Source organism: Aethalodelphis obliquidens, unplaced genomic scaffold (assembly GCF_003676395.1).
Source record: "Aethalodelphis obliquidens isolate GAN/ISIS:26980383/991018 unplaced genomic scaffold, ASM367639v1 scaffold9, whole genome shotgun sequence".
NCBI lineage: Eukaryota > Metazoa > Chordata > Mammalia > Artiodactyla > Delphinidae > Aethalodelphis > Aethalodelphis obliquidens.
In genome coordinates this window covers 46,078,830-46,096,108 of record NW_020837953.1, presented here as the reverse complement: position 1 = coordinate 46,096,108, position 17,279 = coordinate 46,078,830, and the positions used below count along the sequence as shown (strand labels likewise).

The window sequence follows — 17,279 nt, the reverse complement described above, 5'->3', positions numbered from 1 at the left end:
GGTTCGTGCCCCGGTCCGGGAAGATCCCACATGCCGCGGAGTGGCTGGGCCCATGAGCCATGGCCGCTGAGCCTGCGCGTCCGGAGACTGTGCTCCGCAACGGGAGAGGCCACAACAGTGAGAGGCCCGCATACTGCAAAAAAAAAAAAAAAAAAAAAAAAATCAGAATTCAGATTTGCTGCCATGTATTATCTAAAATGTCCAGATATCAAAGAAAAAGTTGGGCATGCAAAGAAATAGGAAAATGTGATCCATATTTAGGAGAAAAAATAAAGCAGTCAATATAAACTGACTCTGAGTAGACCAAGAGTGATTTAGCAGACAGTACTTTCTTTATTATTATTATTATTTTATTGTTTGGCTACTCCACATGGCTTGTGGGATCTTAGTTCCCTGACCAGGGATCAAACCCTGGCCCTCAGCAGTGAAAGCATGGAGTCCTAACCACTGGACCACCAGGGATTTCCCTAGCAGACAGTACTTTCAACAACTATCATAAATATGTTCAAAGCATGAAAAGAAACTATGTTCAAAGAATTAAAGGAAAATATGATGACAATGATTCAAAAAGGATCTCAATAAAGAAACAGAAACTATAAAAATGCACCAAATGGAAAGTCTAGAGTTGAAAAGTATCATAAAAGGATGAAAAATTCACTACATGGGCTCAAAGCAGATTTGAGGCAGCTGAAGAAACAATCAGTGCATTTGAAGACAGGTTAAATAAATTATTGAATCTGAAGAACAAAGGAAAAAGCTAGAAGAAAAATGAGCAGAGCCTTAGAGACTCATGGGGACAAGATCATGCTTCCCAACATATATGTAATGGGGGTCCCAGAAGGAGAGCAGAGAGAGAAAGTGGCAAAAAAAACTGTTGAGGAAACAATGACCAAATTTTCCCAAATTTGATGAAAAAACAATAATTTACCAATCCAAGAAACTCAACAAACTCCAAATCTGATAAACACCTAGACACATCAAAATCAAACGGTCAAAATTGACAAGAGAAAAAGGGTTCATTATATAGAGGGGACTGACAGTGCATTAATGGCTGACTTCTCATTAGAAGCAAGGCATCAGAAGGCAGTGGAATGACTGACGATCAGGATTCCTATGTCCAGTCAACCAATCTTCAGAAATGGGGCAAAATAAAGACATTCCCATTAAAGTAAAACTGAGATAATTGTTAACAGATCTGTCTTACAAGAAAAATTAAAGGAAATCCTTCTGGCTGAAAGGACATCACACCAGACAGCAACTCAAATCCACAGAAAAAGATGAAGACTGCCAGAAAATAGTAAATAAATAAATAAATAAATAAATAAATAAATATATACACACACATATACAAACATACACATATACATATATACATATTCTTGTCTTCTTTTAATTTCTTTTTTAAAAAAACCATAAGATTGTTTAAAACAATAATTATACCCCTGTAGTATTAGCTTTACAATGTATGACAAAAATAGAAGAAAAAATGAGGAAGAAATAGAGCTATATTGGAACAAAGTTGCTATATTTTACTAGAATTAAGTTAGTATTTACCTGATATAGATTGTGATAAGTTGTATGTGGTAGTCACTAGAGCAACCACTAATAACCTAACACGGTTAAATGGTACACTAAAAGTATAGAACAGAGTTTAACACAAAAGGTAGAAGAGAGGAACAAAAAAAGATGAGACATTTAGAAAACAAACAAATGGCAACCAGAAATCCAAGAAAGTCTGAATTTACACCCAGTGGAAGAATGGATCAGCAGCACTGACTGAAAAGGACCATTGTCCATAGACCTTTTTCACAAAAAACAACTATTCTGACTTCTAAAAAGTCAACACTCATACAATAAATAAAGGATGGCGGTGGTCAGAATTGGAGCAGTTTTGCCTTGGACATCTGGCTTTCCTTCATTCAGTCAAAAGTCCTGAGGATGAAGAAGGGAGCACTTCAGAGCAAGCCCCTGCGTCACCATGAATCTGGGGACTTCCCTGGCGGTCCAGTGGTTAAGACTCCATGCTTCCAATACAGGGGGCATGGGTTCGATCCCTGGTCAGGGAACTAAGATTCTGCATGCCGCATGGCCAAAAAACCAAAACCAAACAAACAAATGAAAAAACACAGTGAATCTGACTGTGGCTGACATTGCCCAAAACAGGGTCACTGGGGATATCTTGACAGTGACTTTTGGCCATTCCTTGAGGACATCACCAGTCACCACCAAGAAGCTCTTTTCCCTGGAAGCTGCCAAAATGCTTCAGATCTTGTCTTTCTGGAAGAGACAGGGGAGCCCAGGCACTTGGTGGCAAAGAACTGCCAGATGGTCTCCCCCAGCACAAGTGGGGCACGGGTGGGCTGCCTCCTTGCCCTTGCGGCTCTGCCCAATCAGCCAGTTTACAAAATAGCTGGATTAGCGGGGATAGTTCTGGATGGACGGCCCTTCTCCATTAGGTGAACTGCTCTGTGTTTCTCCTGCAGGTCAAGGATGATGCTGAAAATACTTACTACAGCAACTTCATTTCTCACTTGAAGAGCATCAGGTATCCAGGTAAGGGAAACCGACAGCGGCTGCATGAGGGCAGAGGAATGAGTGTGAGTGTGATGGGGGGCAGGGGAGCAGGGAAGAGTGTCGCTGGTGGAGAGGGTGGCAGATAAGCCTGCCAGGGGACGCTCCCCTCCCTGTGCAGGGTCTCTGGTTCCAGCAGTTCCCAAGGTTGGCTCAGGCTGTGCACACCTCTGAGAAACCCGTTCATAAACTCTACCTGTCAATTGCCACAGTTGGAACTTCTGGATGGCCAGAGTTCCACTAATGAGGGATATCTTCATTTAAGTGACTCTCCCCTCTGGCCCCAGCTGGTAGTAATGATCCTGGTCTCTAGAGAGAGATGACCTCCTTGGCTTCAAGCTGAGCAGAATCTCAAGAGTGAAGCCTCTTGTCACGGTGCCTGTACACACAGACACAGGGCTGCTCTCCCTTATCTCTGCCGCCAGAAGGCAGGGTTCTTGTCAGAGTGTCTGCCCACTCCCATGGCCAACCCTTGACCTTGAGCAGTAACCAGGTCTGTTGCAGCCTTGGCTGTGTGCATCTCGCGTTGGCCACATCTCCCAGACTCCAGGCCCCTGACCTCAGTCCTCACCCCCTCCAGCAATCTGCTGACCTCCTATCCATGGACCTCCACATTCTCACTACTAGTCACGCCTCATGCCTCTCATCTCTCTAGCTTGGATTCCACGGGCCATACTTCTGACACGCCCACTCAAATGCCCTCCATCCTTCCACAAGCTCACCTGGCAAAGCCCCAGACTAACTCCCACTTGCTCACAGCCTGTAGCCAAATGGCTGAATGTAGCCAGAGAGAAGCACACAGATTTCTAGCTTCATTCACGGCGACAAATATACACAAGTACTAACACTGCTCAGAAATCCTGAAATACTACTCTAGACATTTGCTTTTCCCCTCTCCAAAATTACTGCATCATATTTTCTCCTCTCTCCCAAAGCCCCTCCTTTCTGGCCCCAGCTTCTCCCTTGGAGGTGATGCCTGGCCTCCCACTCCATGGAGAAGGTAGTCAGAAACTCACTCATCTTAACCTGTCTGCGTCTGACCAAACTCCATGTTCCCTCCTCTGTTACACTGGATGAGAGGTCCCTGCTCTGGTCCAGGACCAGCCTTCCATGTGGGCACTGACCCCCCCATTCTCAGGGCCTTTTCTCCTGCCCGTCTCCCCTCTCTCCTGCATCTCACCCTTCACCCGATCACTCCACTCGACACAAAGCACAGTGCTCTCGTTTCTTCCATTTCAAAACACAAACTCCATCTCTTGACCCCCATCATTCCCTCAGCTTCCACCCCATTCTCATCTCCCCTTGAAAGAGTTGTCTACTGTCCTGTTCTCTTTGCTCACTCACCCTGAGCCTTCAAGGTCATCCTGGTTGTCAGATCTCCTGGGCACTTTTCTCTTCTCTTGCTCCACCTCCAAACAGTGATGCATTACACGCGGCTTGCATTCTGGCCAAAGCCCGCCCCCACCCCCAGCACTACTCTCTTGCTCTCTCTTCCTGGCTCCTGCCTTAATGTCAGAGGGTGCCAGGACTCTGACTTCTCTCGGTGACCTCATTTTCAGTCCTATGGCCTGAAATGTCATCTTTAGGCTGTGGACTCCAAAAATCTCTATCTGGTCCTCCAGGCAACAACAGCACCAGGCAGGACAGGTGAGGCAAAGTAGAGGCAAGAACTGTCTAGTTCATCTACTGACCATGAACAAAGCCAGCAGGAGACACCACAGGCCTGTGGTATAACTAAGGAGTTGCCTTGAATTCACTGACCTCAGATATTCTATTTCTACTAACTGATCCTGATATATTTCCTTCTCCAATTCAATAAATTCCACTGCTGATCAATACTGCCCACAACACTGGCCTCTCTCTGAACTTTGGATTCCTTTACCCAACTGTTTAGTTGATGTTGTCCGATGGATCTAGAATTTAACATGGTCAAAGCATCACTTATTCCCATCCCTTTCCAGGCTTGTCCCTAAACCGACTTCCTGATTTCAGCAAAGAGCATCCTCATCTATCCCCTTGTTTAAGCCAAAAATCCCAAAATTTTTCTGGACTTCCCTCTTCTCATTCCCCACCCTGCCCTGCCACACCCAAACCATCAGTGGGCCCTGTTGTTTTTACCTCCCTGCTTCCAATTCTTTGGGGTATATTCCCAGAAGTGGAATTTCTGGATCATACGGTAATTCTATGTTTAATTTTTAAAGGAACCACCATATTATTTTCCACAGTGGCTCATCATGGTTCTGGAATTCTTCACTGACTTGAACGTATTGGAGTTATGAAACAAAATCTATGCAATAGAGTCCTTTAGAAGGTTATATCTTGAAATCTATCCAATAAAAACAAAACTTAGGGCTTCCCTGCTGGCACACTGGTTGAGAGTCCGCCTGCCGATGCAGGGGACACGGGTTCGTGCCCTGGTCCGGGAAGATCCCACATGCCGCGGAGCGGCTGGGCCCGTGAGCCATGGCCGCTGAGCCTGCGCGTCCGGAGCCTGTGCTCTGCAACGGGAGAGGCCACAGCAGTGAGAGGCCCGCGTACCGCAAAAAACAAAAACAAACAAAACTTAGAAATCTTTTACTTATTCATGGGATTATGCACTACTACACTTCACATGCTTGGTTAAAGAAACCTTTTATGTATAGATCAAAATGATATCGTCTTTGCCATTGAAAAATGCAAAAGTGCTCAGGGAAGGTGAAGCAAAAGTCAACTCAACTCCGTGTTGCTTTGATAGAGTCTCTTGCTGAGTTCAGGGACTCAGCGTCACTGACATGAACAAAAGAGGAATTCTCTAGATGCAGCGATAAATGTGGGTGCCGTGGAGGCTTCGGATGCCCTGTGGGTGTCCCCCTCTCTACACCTCACCTGTGGCTGAGCTTGGTTGCCAATGCGCATGGCAGGAAGTGCTCGTGGCCTGATGCCTGCACCTGGACTCCTGCTTAGTTCTGATTCTGCCTTTCTAATCTCTATCCCTCCCCTTCATTTACAGATGAGCACAACTCAAGGAATTTTGTTCTTTCTTTGAGAGCACTTACCCACAAGCCCCTAGGAGTCATAATTGCTTTCATTTATCATAAAATATATCCTCTGCCTAACAATGATGATGGTGATGGCTACACCCATGAGCACTTTCCTATGTGCTGGTCCAATGCCAGCACTTTATAAACACATTCCCCTTTACCCTCACAGCAATGCTCCTGGGGGTCCCCTTTTTACAGACCCAGCCAGGGCCACTCAGCCAGGAGGAGGTATTTGAGTGGGTTTCTGCCCAAAGTCTTTGCTCTTAACACCCCCCTGGAAGCAGAACACTGGGGGATGTTTCCCAATGACCAGGTTCTATGTCCCCCTGCTTAAATCAGGAGATTTAAAGATGGTGAGATCTGAGCCAGGGCTGTCCTTGCAAGGGGTAGCAGTGGTTCCTAACATTCTTTTTTGTCCCCTTTTTTAGGACAAAGCACAGTTCTGAGGGGCCTTGATGTTCAGGACATGCTACTTGGGAACCTCCACTACTACTACAGCTACTGGGGGTCACTCACCACTCCTCCCTGTACTGAGAATGTCCACTGGTTTGTGCTGGCAGATACCGTCAAGCTCTCCAGGACACAGGTAGTGTGTAGAATCACTTTATCAAAGTCTCTCCTTTCAACGGCCTGGTTAACAAGAGCGCTCCCTAAATCTCACCTAATGCTGATACCTGGGCTCCTACAGTGTTTTCCATGTACAGGGCTGCAGTGCCTCACCTCTATTGCTAGGGGTGATCTTACTAGTGTTGTGGCAGAAATGGGCAAACAGGCATCAGGGAATCCAAGAAACCTATAGGTAATGCAACAAAAAAAAACTGGGACGTGGTCCAGGTCATAGGACAAGAGTTGCACAGTGAAGGCAAATATTTACTGAGTGCTGCTCCCATCAGGCACTGCTCTATATGAAGTAACACATTACTTCATAAATGACTCCATGCAAGAAGGATAGCTTCATATTTAGCCTTTCATCACATAAAATCCCTGTGGCTCTTTGAGGGGAAGAGCTGTATCAGTTGTCTTTTGTCCTTCATCATAGCATGGGTACATAATAAATATTTGTTGAGTTAAATAAAGGACAAACGTTACTGAGGTTTCAAAACAAAGCTGACATTTCCTTCTGGGTGATGTTCGTCCTCAGAAACAAATATTTCTTTTTTTAAACTTTTCATTTCCCTATTCCAGGAAAAAGGTGGAAAGACCCCAATTCTTATAACCACACAAAAAACATTGCCAACCAGGTTTGAAGTGCCCCTAGATACCTAACAAAAGCCAATGTAAACTATCTCAGGAAAAATGCACCTTAAGTCCAGATCTATAAGAATTTACATGAATAAAGTTACCTGAAATGAGCTCAATTTTTAAAAAATCACAAAATATCAGGAAAAAGGCACTATGAATGAGTGTCAGCAGAAATAGAACTACAAAGATTTCAGATATAGTAATTATCAGTCAGTTAATATAAAATATGTTTAATATGCATAAATAATGCATAATATGTAAAATTAAACATATTTAGTATGTTTAATATATATAGGAGTTTTAAATATGAGGAAAGAACAAAGTATAAAAATGACGAAGTAAACTCAAAGAAGAAAAAAAAAACCAAATGGGTTGTTAATTTCTAGAAATGAAAAGATAGTAATGAAATTAACAACCCAACAAATGGGTTTAATAGCATGTTAGACACAGTTCAAGAAAGAATTAGTAAACTGGAAGACAGAGCTGACAAAATTATGTAAAATGCAGCACAAAGAGAAAAAGAGATGGAAATATGAAAAAGAAGTAAAGAGATATAGAGAACATACTAGAAAGGTCCAACAAATGTCTGGTTGAAATTTAGAGGGAGAAGAGAGGTAGCATAGAGAAGAGGGACAATTTGAGAAATATTGGCTGACAATTTTCCAGAGAATTGAAAGATACCATGTCATATATGAAGGAAGCCCAACGAGTCAATGAAAACAAAAAGAAGCCCACACTAAACCATCACAGTGAAACCACAAAATATCAAAGACAAAGAGAAGATTTAAAAATCAACCAGAGAGAAAAGACAGATTTTCATGAAAAAAATACTATAGACCAAGAGTAGATTCAACACAGCAACAATGAAAGTCAGAAAGCAGTGGAACCATATTTTCAAAGAACTGAGGGAAATGAATAGCTAACCTAGAGTTGTACAGGCAGCAAAAATATCTCTCAGGAATATAGACAAGGGACTTCCCTGCTGGTGCAGTGAATAAGACTCTGCACTCCCAATGCAGGGGGCCCAGGTTTGATCCCTGGTCAGGGAACTAGATCCCACATGCATGCTGTAACTGAGAGTTCACGTGCTGCAACTAAGGAGCCAGCAAGCCACAACTAAGGAGACTGCAAGCCATAACTAAGGAGTTGGTGAGCCGCAACTAAGGAGCCCATGTGCTGAAACAAAGGAGCTAGTGAACTGCAACTAAGGAGCCCACCTGCTGCAACTAAGGAGCGCACATGCTGCAACTAAGGAGCCTGTGAGCTGCAACCAAGGATCCTGCGAGGTGCAACTAAGGAGCCCTCTTGCTGTGACTAAGGAGCACACATGCTGCAACTAAGGAGCCAGTGAGCCACAACTAAGGAGACCGTGAGCTGCAACTAAGTAGCCGGTGAGCTGCAACTAAGAAGCTGGCGAGGGCTTCCCTGGTGGCGCAGTGGTTGAGAGTCCGCCTGCCGATGCAGGGGACATGGGTTTGTGCCCTGGTCCGGGAAGATCCCACATGCTGCAGAGCGGCTGGGCCCGTGAGCCATGGCCACTGAGCCTGTGTGTCCAGAGCCTGTGCTCCTCAATGGGAGAAGCCACAACAGTGAGAGGCCTGCGTACCGAAAAAAAAAAAGAAGCTGGCGAGCCACAAGTAAGGAGCCCACATGCTGCAACTAAGGAGCCTGCCTGCTGCAACTAAGGATTGCATGTGCTGCAACTAAGGAGCTGGCAAGCCACAACTAAGGAGTGAGTGAGCCACAACTAAGGAGCCTGCCTGCCGCAACTAAGACCCGGAGCAACAAAATAAATAAATAAATAAATGTTAACCAAAAAAGAATGTAGACAAAATACAGACATTTTCAGAAAAAACAAAAATTGAGCTTGCTGCTTGGTATGTCTCTGTTTACTTCTTCCTCTCCTTTCTACTATTGACTAAACACTCATAGAAAAAGATTAAAAGAGATTGTTGGAGAAACGAATGGGTGGATTAATGGCCTGGCACACAGCACGCAGAACCACTTCTGGAATTGAGATCTTCTCACAACCGCTTTATCAGGGTTATATAAATCCAAGCTCTAGTTCAGTTGCTAGCTAAATTTAAAAACTCACCCAGTGCCTCTCCTCTCCTTAATTCCCTTCACGTTTCCTGCAGGTTTGGAAGCTGGAGAATTCCTTACTGAATCACCAGAACAAGACCATCCACAATGATTACCGTGGGACCCAGACCCTGAACAACAGAGTGGTAGAAGCCAACTTCATGTCTCAACTTAATCAGTGTGAGTGAGATCAACTCTTGTTTGTTCTTTGCAAGTTGCAATTATAATTTCCTGTTTTCCTGCTTCTCTGGGTGGACCCATCTCTTCTGGCAATAGTAAGGGAAGGAAAAGGGACTTCCCTGGTTGTCCAGTGGTTAAGACTCCATGCTCCCAATGCAGGGGGCATGGGTTCGATCCCTGGTCGGGGAACAAAGATCTCTCATGCCACACGGCATGGCCTAAAAAAAAAAAATAGTAAAGGAAGGAGAGTTATCTAAACAACAGGAGGCTCAGGGCTGTACAGGACTTTGGCAAAGGGGGTGACTCATTTTCCCAGTCCAGACAGTGGTACCAGTGAGTAAAACAGAGGGGACGATGAGTATGAGAAGCTACATGATTTATAACCCACCTAGTCTTGGCCAGAGACAGTAGGAGAAGCAAGATATCAAGCAACATCCAGATACTCCCATAAGAGTTTTGGCTCAAGTTAATCTTATCAAATCCAACTCAGATATTTCACACTTCTATCTTGGTCTCTATTACAAACCCATCCACAGCTCCTCCTATAAATTCCCTCAAGGTGGGGTTAACTAGACCACAATTGTCTACTCCCTTTTCTTGGGGATCAAGCTGCAGACACCAGGGTGCTGGAGGTAGGCATGAGGACCTCCAAAGTTCTGAACTTTTCCTATTCACTCTTCTTTTTATAGGCTCTGAGCTCCAGTTTTATCCAAACAATATTGACAGTAACCTTGAGTACTCGAGAAGGTTTACTGAACAGAAGAAAGCAAAGAGAAAAAGACAAGGGTAATGACCTTGAAGAGTGAGCCCTGCCTTGTCTCCAAGAAGCCCTGTATGTCTGGATCACACCATTCCCACTGAGGCACCTGTTTAATTTATGATTAAAACAGGAGAAACCACCATCCATGAAAGGAAGTGAGATGGCATAAATATATGAGAAGGGACTTGAGTTAGACAACGTCAATGGGAATTGACTGGAATAGAAATCTAAAGGAGATGGAGACCTAACTATCCTCCTCTCGAATCACACACATTGATATGCCTAAATTACAAATCAGCCCAAACATCCCTATAGCATTTAGATGAAATAAAGTAACTTTGGAAATGTGTTACTTAGTTTTCTCTTTTCTATGCCTTTGTACCACTTCAAATATCCCTTCTTTGCTCTATCCTGAGAGACCCAGGTGATGGGGTAGAAATCAAGGTGGGAGGGATTTCCAGGACGAAGATTAAGAAAAAGGAAAGAGACCTGGGAATTCCCTGGCGGTCCGGGGGTTAGGACTTGGTGCTTTCCTCTTACGTTAGGAACGTGTGGGTGGAGACGTTTGGAGCAGTGATCGTGCCCAGTGAGTCAGAGAGAGACAGAAGAGGGAGGAGGTGGGCTCCCGGGAGAGGAGGTGGGGGTGGGGGCTGGGGGGAGGGGTAAGGGCTTCCCTGAGGTCGTTTCCTTGTTGGTCCGATGGTGTCTGCTGTCACTAGTCCTGCGTTCAAGTGCTAGTTCTGCCATTACTAGTCACATGGGATAATAAAATTACCTGTCTTTTAGGGCTGTGGTTTTGAGTAAGTAAGACAAGCCTGGGGAGCAGCCCGCAGAGTGACTGCTAACCTTTACCGGCCAGTTACCATCCTCTTCACGGAGGACCTTCCTCGTCCATCTTCAGCTTCCTGCTCATCTCCGACTGAGCTCACCCTCATTCTTCTGAATCCCTTTATCTGCTCTCATTACTATCTTTGTTCTTCCATGTCGTTATTCATCGTATCCAAAGCACTTTCATATCTGACTTCACATCCTGCCTGCCAGGAAGCAGGGGGTCAGCGCTGACCCTCCCTGGTTAGCTAGCTGCCTGCCACGTGCACCATGCTCCAGGTTCCCGTACAAGTTTCAGGAATTTTGTGTCTTCTCCATTGAAGAGGAAGGGTAGCGGGGGGGTGGATGGGGTCCTGGTCTGGTGCTAGGAGAGAGGGGGTCGCATCCTCCATAGGGCCCTGGTGTTCTAATCCTGTACCACACCGGGAGCGTGGTACAGGGGTGGGAGGAACTCTGAACTTCCATCCTGACCCTCTCTCCCTACTTGCCTATGAGGTTGTAGTTCAGCATCTGAAGCTCAGGACTACACATTTTAAACATTTTTTACATTTTTGGATAAAGGTTGAAAAAAAGGGAAAAAGGAACCAAAATTAATTACAATGGTTACCTAAGCAGGGGGTTGGTGGGCATGGGACAGGGTGTAGGGTGGGCTGGGAAATGGACTTTTCTGGATGCACCCTGTTTGGTAGTTTTAACCTTGGAATCTTGGGTTTTAAATAGTTATAAATTTAAATTAAATTTAAAGGATTTTTAAAATCCCTAAAACTTCAGTTAACTTACAATGTAAAAACACAGTAAAATGATTGAACAATCATACACTGAGTTGGTAGCACAAACACAGAGAGAAGAGTTTTTCCTTAAACACAGTATTTTTACTATCATACCTAGCGAGGTTTAATCCTAAGGACAAGAAGAACGGATGTGTGTGTGTGTGTGTGTGTAATTACTATAATATGTTACTATATATACATAAATAATTGTGTTTATGTCAGATTAGCATGATTTTCAGCATAGGAACATAGAGATCCAAATATAAAATTTAAAAAGCTAAGTAAAAATAAGAACCTGCTGTATAAAAAATAAAATAAAATTGAAAAATTCAAAAAAAAAAAAAGCTAAGTAAAAGCCCTGTATTTGTAGATTTGAATTGGAAATATCAGTATAATTTATAAAATAATTTTCTCTTTCTAAAAGCACATATTGGGACTTCCCTGGTGGTCCAGTGGTTGAGACTCCATGCTTCCATTGCAGGGGGTGGGCGTTCCATCCCTGATCAGGGAACTAGGATCCCGCACACTGTGCTGCGTGGCCAAAAAAAGCAGGTATTTCCTCGCGTTGTGCACTCAGGTGTAGAAACAACAGTAACCCCATAGCAACGAACACCCTTATATCCAGACAGTGGCCTCTCAATGTTATTTCCCACTATCAGGAACCAGGGCTCCTTGGAGAAATGGCTGATTCCAGATCTGGGGCGAGGATATACAAGATGAACCTGGGATATCTTTTTAGGCCGGCAAACAAGAAATCTACCTAAGTGTACTGGAGTCATGCCCAGAAGACACAGGGACCGTCTTTTTTTTTTTCTTAGTTTTTGAATTTTATTTATTTTTTTATACAGAAGATTCTTATTAGTCATCAAGTATATACACATGAGTGTATACATGTCAATCCCAATCACCCAATTCAGCACACCACCATCCCCACCCCCCCGTGGCTTTCCCCCCTTGGTGTCCATACATTTGTTCTCTACATCTGTGTCTCAACTTCTGCCCTGCAAACCGGCTCATCTGTACCATTTTTCTAGGTTCCACATACATGGGTTAATATATGATATTTGTTTTTCTCTTTCTGACTTACTTCACTCTGTATGACAGTCTCTAGATCCATCCATGTCTCAGCAAATGACTCAATTTCGTTCCTTTTTATGGCTGAGTAATATTCCATTGTATATATGCACCACATCTTCTTTATCCATTCATCTGTCAATGGGCATTTAGGTTGCATGACCTGGCTATTGTAAATAGTGCTGCAATGAACATTGGGGTGCATGTGTCTTTTTGAATTATGGTTTTCTCTGGGTATATGCCCAGTAGTGGGATTGCTGGATCATACGGTAATTCTATTTTTAGTTTTTTAAGGAACCTTCATACTGTTCTCCATTGTATCAATTTACATTCCTACCAACAGTGCAAGAGGGTACCCTTTTCTCCACATCCTCTCTAGGATTTGTTGTTTGTAGATTTTCTGATGATGCTCATTCTAACTGGTGTGAGGTGATACCTCATTGTAATTTTGATTTGCATTTCTCTAATAATTAGTGATGTTGAGCAGCGTTTCATGTGCTCCTTGGCCATCTGTATGTCTACTTTGGAGAAATGTCTATTTAGGTATTCTGCCCATTTTTGGATTGGGTTGTTTGTTTCTTTAACATTGAGCTGCATGAGCTGTTTATATATTTTGGAGATTAATCCTTTGTCCGTTGATTCGTTTGCAAATATTTTCTCCCATTCTGAGGGTTGTCTTGTTTATGGTTTCCTTTGCTGTGCAAAAGCTTTTAAGTTTCATTAGGTCCCATTTGTTTACTTTTATTTTCATTACTCTAGGAGGTGGATCAAAAAAGATCTTGCTGTGATTTATGTCAAAGAGTGTTCTTCCTATGTTTTCCTCTAAGAGTTTTATAGTGTCTGGTCTTATATTTAGGTCTTGAATCCATTTTGAGTTTATTTTTGTGTATGGTGTTAGGGAGTGTTCTAATTTCATTCTTTTATATGTAGCTGTCCAGTTTTCCCAGCACCACTTACTGAAGAGACTGTCTTTTCTCCATTGTATATCCTTGCCTCCTTTGTCATAGATTAGTTGACCATAGGTGCGTGGGTTTATCTCTGGGCTTCTATCTTGTTCCATTGATCTATGATTCTGTTTTTGTGCCAGTACCATATTGTCTTGATTACTGTAGCTTTGTAGTATAGTCTGAAGTCAGGGAGTCTGATTCCTCCAGCTCCATTTTTTTCTCTCAAGGCTACTTTGGCTATCTGGGGTCTTTTGTGTTTTCATACAAATTTTAAGATGTTTTGTTCTAGTTCCATAAAAAATGCCATTGGTAATTTGTAGGGAATGCATTGAATGTGTAGATTGCTTTGGGTATTATAGTCATTTTCACATTATTGATTCTTCCAATCCAAGAATATGGTATATCTCTCCATCTGTTGGTATCATCTTTAATTTTTTTCATCAGTGTCTTATAGTTTTCTGCATACAGGTCTTTTTTCTCCCTAGGTAGGTTTATTCCTAGGTATTTTGTTCTTTCTGTTGCAATGGTAAATGGGAGTGTTTCCTTAATTTCTCTTTCAGATTTTTCATCATTAGTGTAAGGAATGCAAGAGATTTCTGTGCATTAATTTTTTTTTTTTTTTTTTTTTTTTGCGGTATGCAGGCCTCTCACTGTTGTGGCCTCTCCCGTTGCGGAGCGCAGGCTCCGGACGCGCAGGCTCAGCGGCCATGGCTCACGGGCCCAGCCGCTCCGCGGCATGTGGGATCTTCCCGGACCGGGGCATGAACGCCTGTCCCCTGCATCGGCAGGCAGACTCTCAACCACTGCGCCACCAGGGAAGCCCCTGTGCATTAATTTTGTATCCTGCAACTTTACCAAATTCATTGATCAGCTCTAGTAGTTTTCTGGTGGCATATTTAGGATTCTCTATGTATCATGTCATCTGCAAACAAGGACAGTTTTCCTTCTTCTTTTCCAATTTGTATTCCTTTTATTTCTTTTTCTTCTCTGATTGCCTTGGCTAGGACTTCCAAAACTATGTTGAATAATAGTGGTGAGAGTGGACATCCTTGTCTTTTTCCTGATCTTAGAGGAAATGCTTTCAGTTTTTCACCATTGAAAATGATGTTTGCTGTGAGTTTGTCATATATGGCCTTTATTAGGTTGAGGTAGGTTCCCTCTATGCCCACTTTCTGGAGAGTTTTTATCATAAATGGGTGTTGAATTTTGTCAAAAGCTTTTTCTGCATCTACTGAGATGATCATATGGTTTTTATTCTTCAATTTGTTAATATGGTGTATCACATTGATTGATTTACATATATTGAACAGGGATCGTCTTGAAGTGGCTTCTGGGACAACTTAAGCATCAAAAAGAATAATATCAGAAAAAGAAGAATAACTGCAATGGATTGAAACACAGCAAATATATAGAAAGACATGAACTCATAATGGTGCTTAAAAAAAGGAAGGAAAACTCATTGGCCAGGACTTCCCTGGTGGCACAGTGGTTAAGAATGGTTAAGAATCTGCCTGCCAATGCAGGGGACACGGGTTCGATCTCTGGTCTGGGAAGATCCCACATGCCGTGGAACAACTAAGCCCGTGTACCACAACTACTGAGCCTGCACTCTAGAGCCCACGTGCTGCAATTACTGAAGCCCACGCGCCTAGAGCCTGTACTCTCCAACAAGAGAAGCCACCGCAATGAGAAGCCCGTGCACCACAACAAAGAGCAGCCCCTGCTCGCCACAACTAGAGAAAGCCCACGTGCAGCAATGAAGACCCAACACAGCCAAAAATAAATTAAAATAATAATAATAAAAAATAAAACTCATTGGCCAAATTTGGAGGTTGCCAGGGAAACCACTTATTATTCTGTAAATCGGCAAATAGAGGGGGAGACTCAAGTATTTGTCCTGCTTTTCCTGTGCAAATTGTATTTCAAAGTACAGTAGCCTCATAGTTGGTTGTTTTTGTTTCCTGTGGCCGCTATAGAAATTGACCACAAACTGCATGGCTTAAAAGAACAGAAATGTATTTTTTCATAGTTCTGGAAGCTATAAATCTGAAATCAAGGCGTGGACAGGGCCACGCTCCCCCCAAAGCCTCCAGGAGAGAATCCTTCCTGCCTCTTCCAGCTCCTGGTGGCTTCAGGTGTCCCTTGGCTTGTGGCTGCATCCTTCCAGCCTCTGCCTCCGTCTTCACCTCACCTCCTCGTCGTCTCTGTGTCTGTGTCCCTCTGTCTTTCTCTTATTACACTTGTCATTGGATTTAGGGTCCATCTCAATAATCCAGGACAATCTCATCTCAAAACCCTTCACTTAATTATATCCGTGAAGATCCTTTTTTCCAATAAGTTCACGTCTACAGTTTCTAGATGGACGTATCTTTTTGGGGGACTGCCATCCAACCCACTGCATGTGGTGAAAGGAAGCTTTTCCTGGAGCAGTTCCAGCTATTAAGTTCAGAAAGAATCATCTTGCAACTGAATGAACAAATGGGCCCAAGAGCTGATCATCACTGGTCCCTAACACCAGCAGATGGAAGGTTGACGGGGTCTTCATACCATGGATTTAAGGACACTTAGCAGGGTTAACGCCACTTGACGTGGAACAAGCTGACATTCTGGATGTCTTGGAGTACCCAGCACTGCCCATGAGGACCAGTGGCAAAGAGAATTTTTTTTTTGAACCTGGATGTAATTAAGGCTTTAACTATAACAAGCAGTTTTCAGGAAATTCGGAGGATAGAAGAACGTGTATTCACCAAGAAGATATAAGCTCCGTGACAATGAACTCCAAGGACCTCAGAGGAGTATCTGGTGCCTAAAGGTGCTCAATGAAAAGGTGCTGAATGAATGAATCCAGACTGTATAAACGAATCCTAAAAATCAATAAAAAAAAGGCCCAGCAACCCCAGAGCAAATCAGAAAAGAGGATGAACTGACAATTTACAGAGAGAGAAAATGGGAAGGATCCATAAATATGTGAAGAGTCTCAGTCTCACTAGTAATTGAGGTAATAAAAATGAAAACCTTAATGCGATGCCATTTCACACCCCAGATGGGGATCTGACGATACCACATGCTGCTGAGGTTGTGGAGCAAACTTCCTCCTGCTGGTGGGGGTGTGAGCTGCTCCAACAGCTCTGAAAGCACTTGGACGATACTTGCAAAATGTGCATAGCCTATGACCCAGAAACCCCACTCCTAGGGGTTTACGTTAGAGAAACCTGCGTATATGCATGAGAAACAAAAGTGTTCGCAGCAGCAGTACTTGTAATTGAAAAATAGGGGAAATATTTTGAACAGGATCACGTAAAATAACATACTGGGCAGCAGTAAAGAATGAATGAACCAGAACTACACCTACCAACATGGTAGAAAGTCACAAGCAACAAAATAAGTAGCAGGAAAAATATAGTGTTGTATTATTTATAAAAGCTGAACAATAACAAGGGAATTATATACCTACATAATTTTAAGGTGTATTTAAAAATACACAGTAAAGGTGATTCATAAGAAAAACTCCAAATTCAGAATGTTACTGAATGCACAGTGAGGCCAAACAAACCGAAATGTCAGAGTTTGGAGCAGAGAAAGATTTGTTGCAGGGCCATGCAAGGAGAATGGGGGGCTCGTGCCCCCAAGACCCTGAACTCCCCAAAGGGTTTTAGCATAGCATTTTAAAAGGCAAGGTGAGGGAGGGGCATTGTTGGTCGTTGCAGACTTCTTGGTGTTGGAATCCTTTGTTCTTGCAGCTGTCCACGTGGGTCAGGTCATGATGTTCCTGTAAACCTCCAACAAGAAAAGTGTTATTCTCTGT

At 43.3% G+C, this 17,279-nt stretch overlaps 1 protein-coding gene across 3 annotated transcripts in view; it reads left to right on the top strand.

The window, feature by feature from the left end:
• The window catches only part of CA6 (carbonic anhydrase 6), a 30,333-nt gene extending 15,332 nt beyond the window's left edge, over positions 1-15,001 (top strand). For 2 of the 3 annotated variants that reach the window (XM_027110294.1, XM_027110296.1), the window contains 4 exons: positions 2,484-2,553; positions 6,020-6,177; positions 8,972-9,095; positions 9,785-10,207. In XM_027110294.1, coding sequence (XP_026966095.1) covers positions 2,484-2,553; positions 6,020-6,177; positions 8,972-9,095; positions 9,785-9,885 — 453 coding nt within the window. In that variant the 3' untranslated portion in view covers positions 9,886-10,207. Of the gene's footprint in view, positions 1-2,483; positions 2,554-6,019; positions 6,178-8,971; positions 9,096-9,784; positions 10,208-14,784 lie in introns of those variants that run through there. The other variant, XM_027110295.1, reaches the window with a different exon arrangement.
• The last annotated feature ends 2,278 nt before the right edge of the window (positions 15,002-17,279 follow it).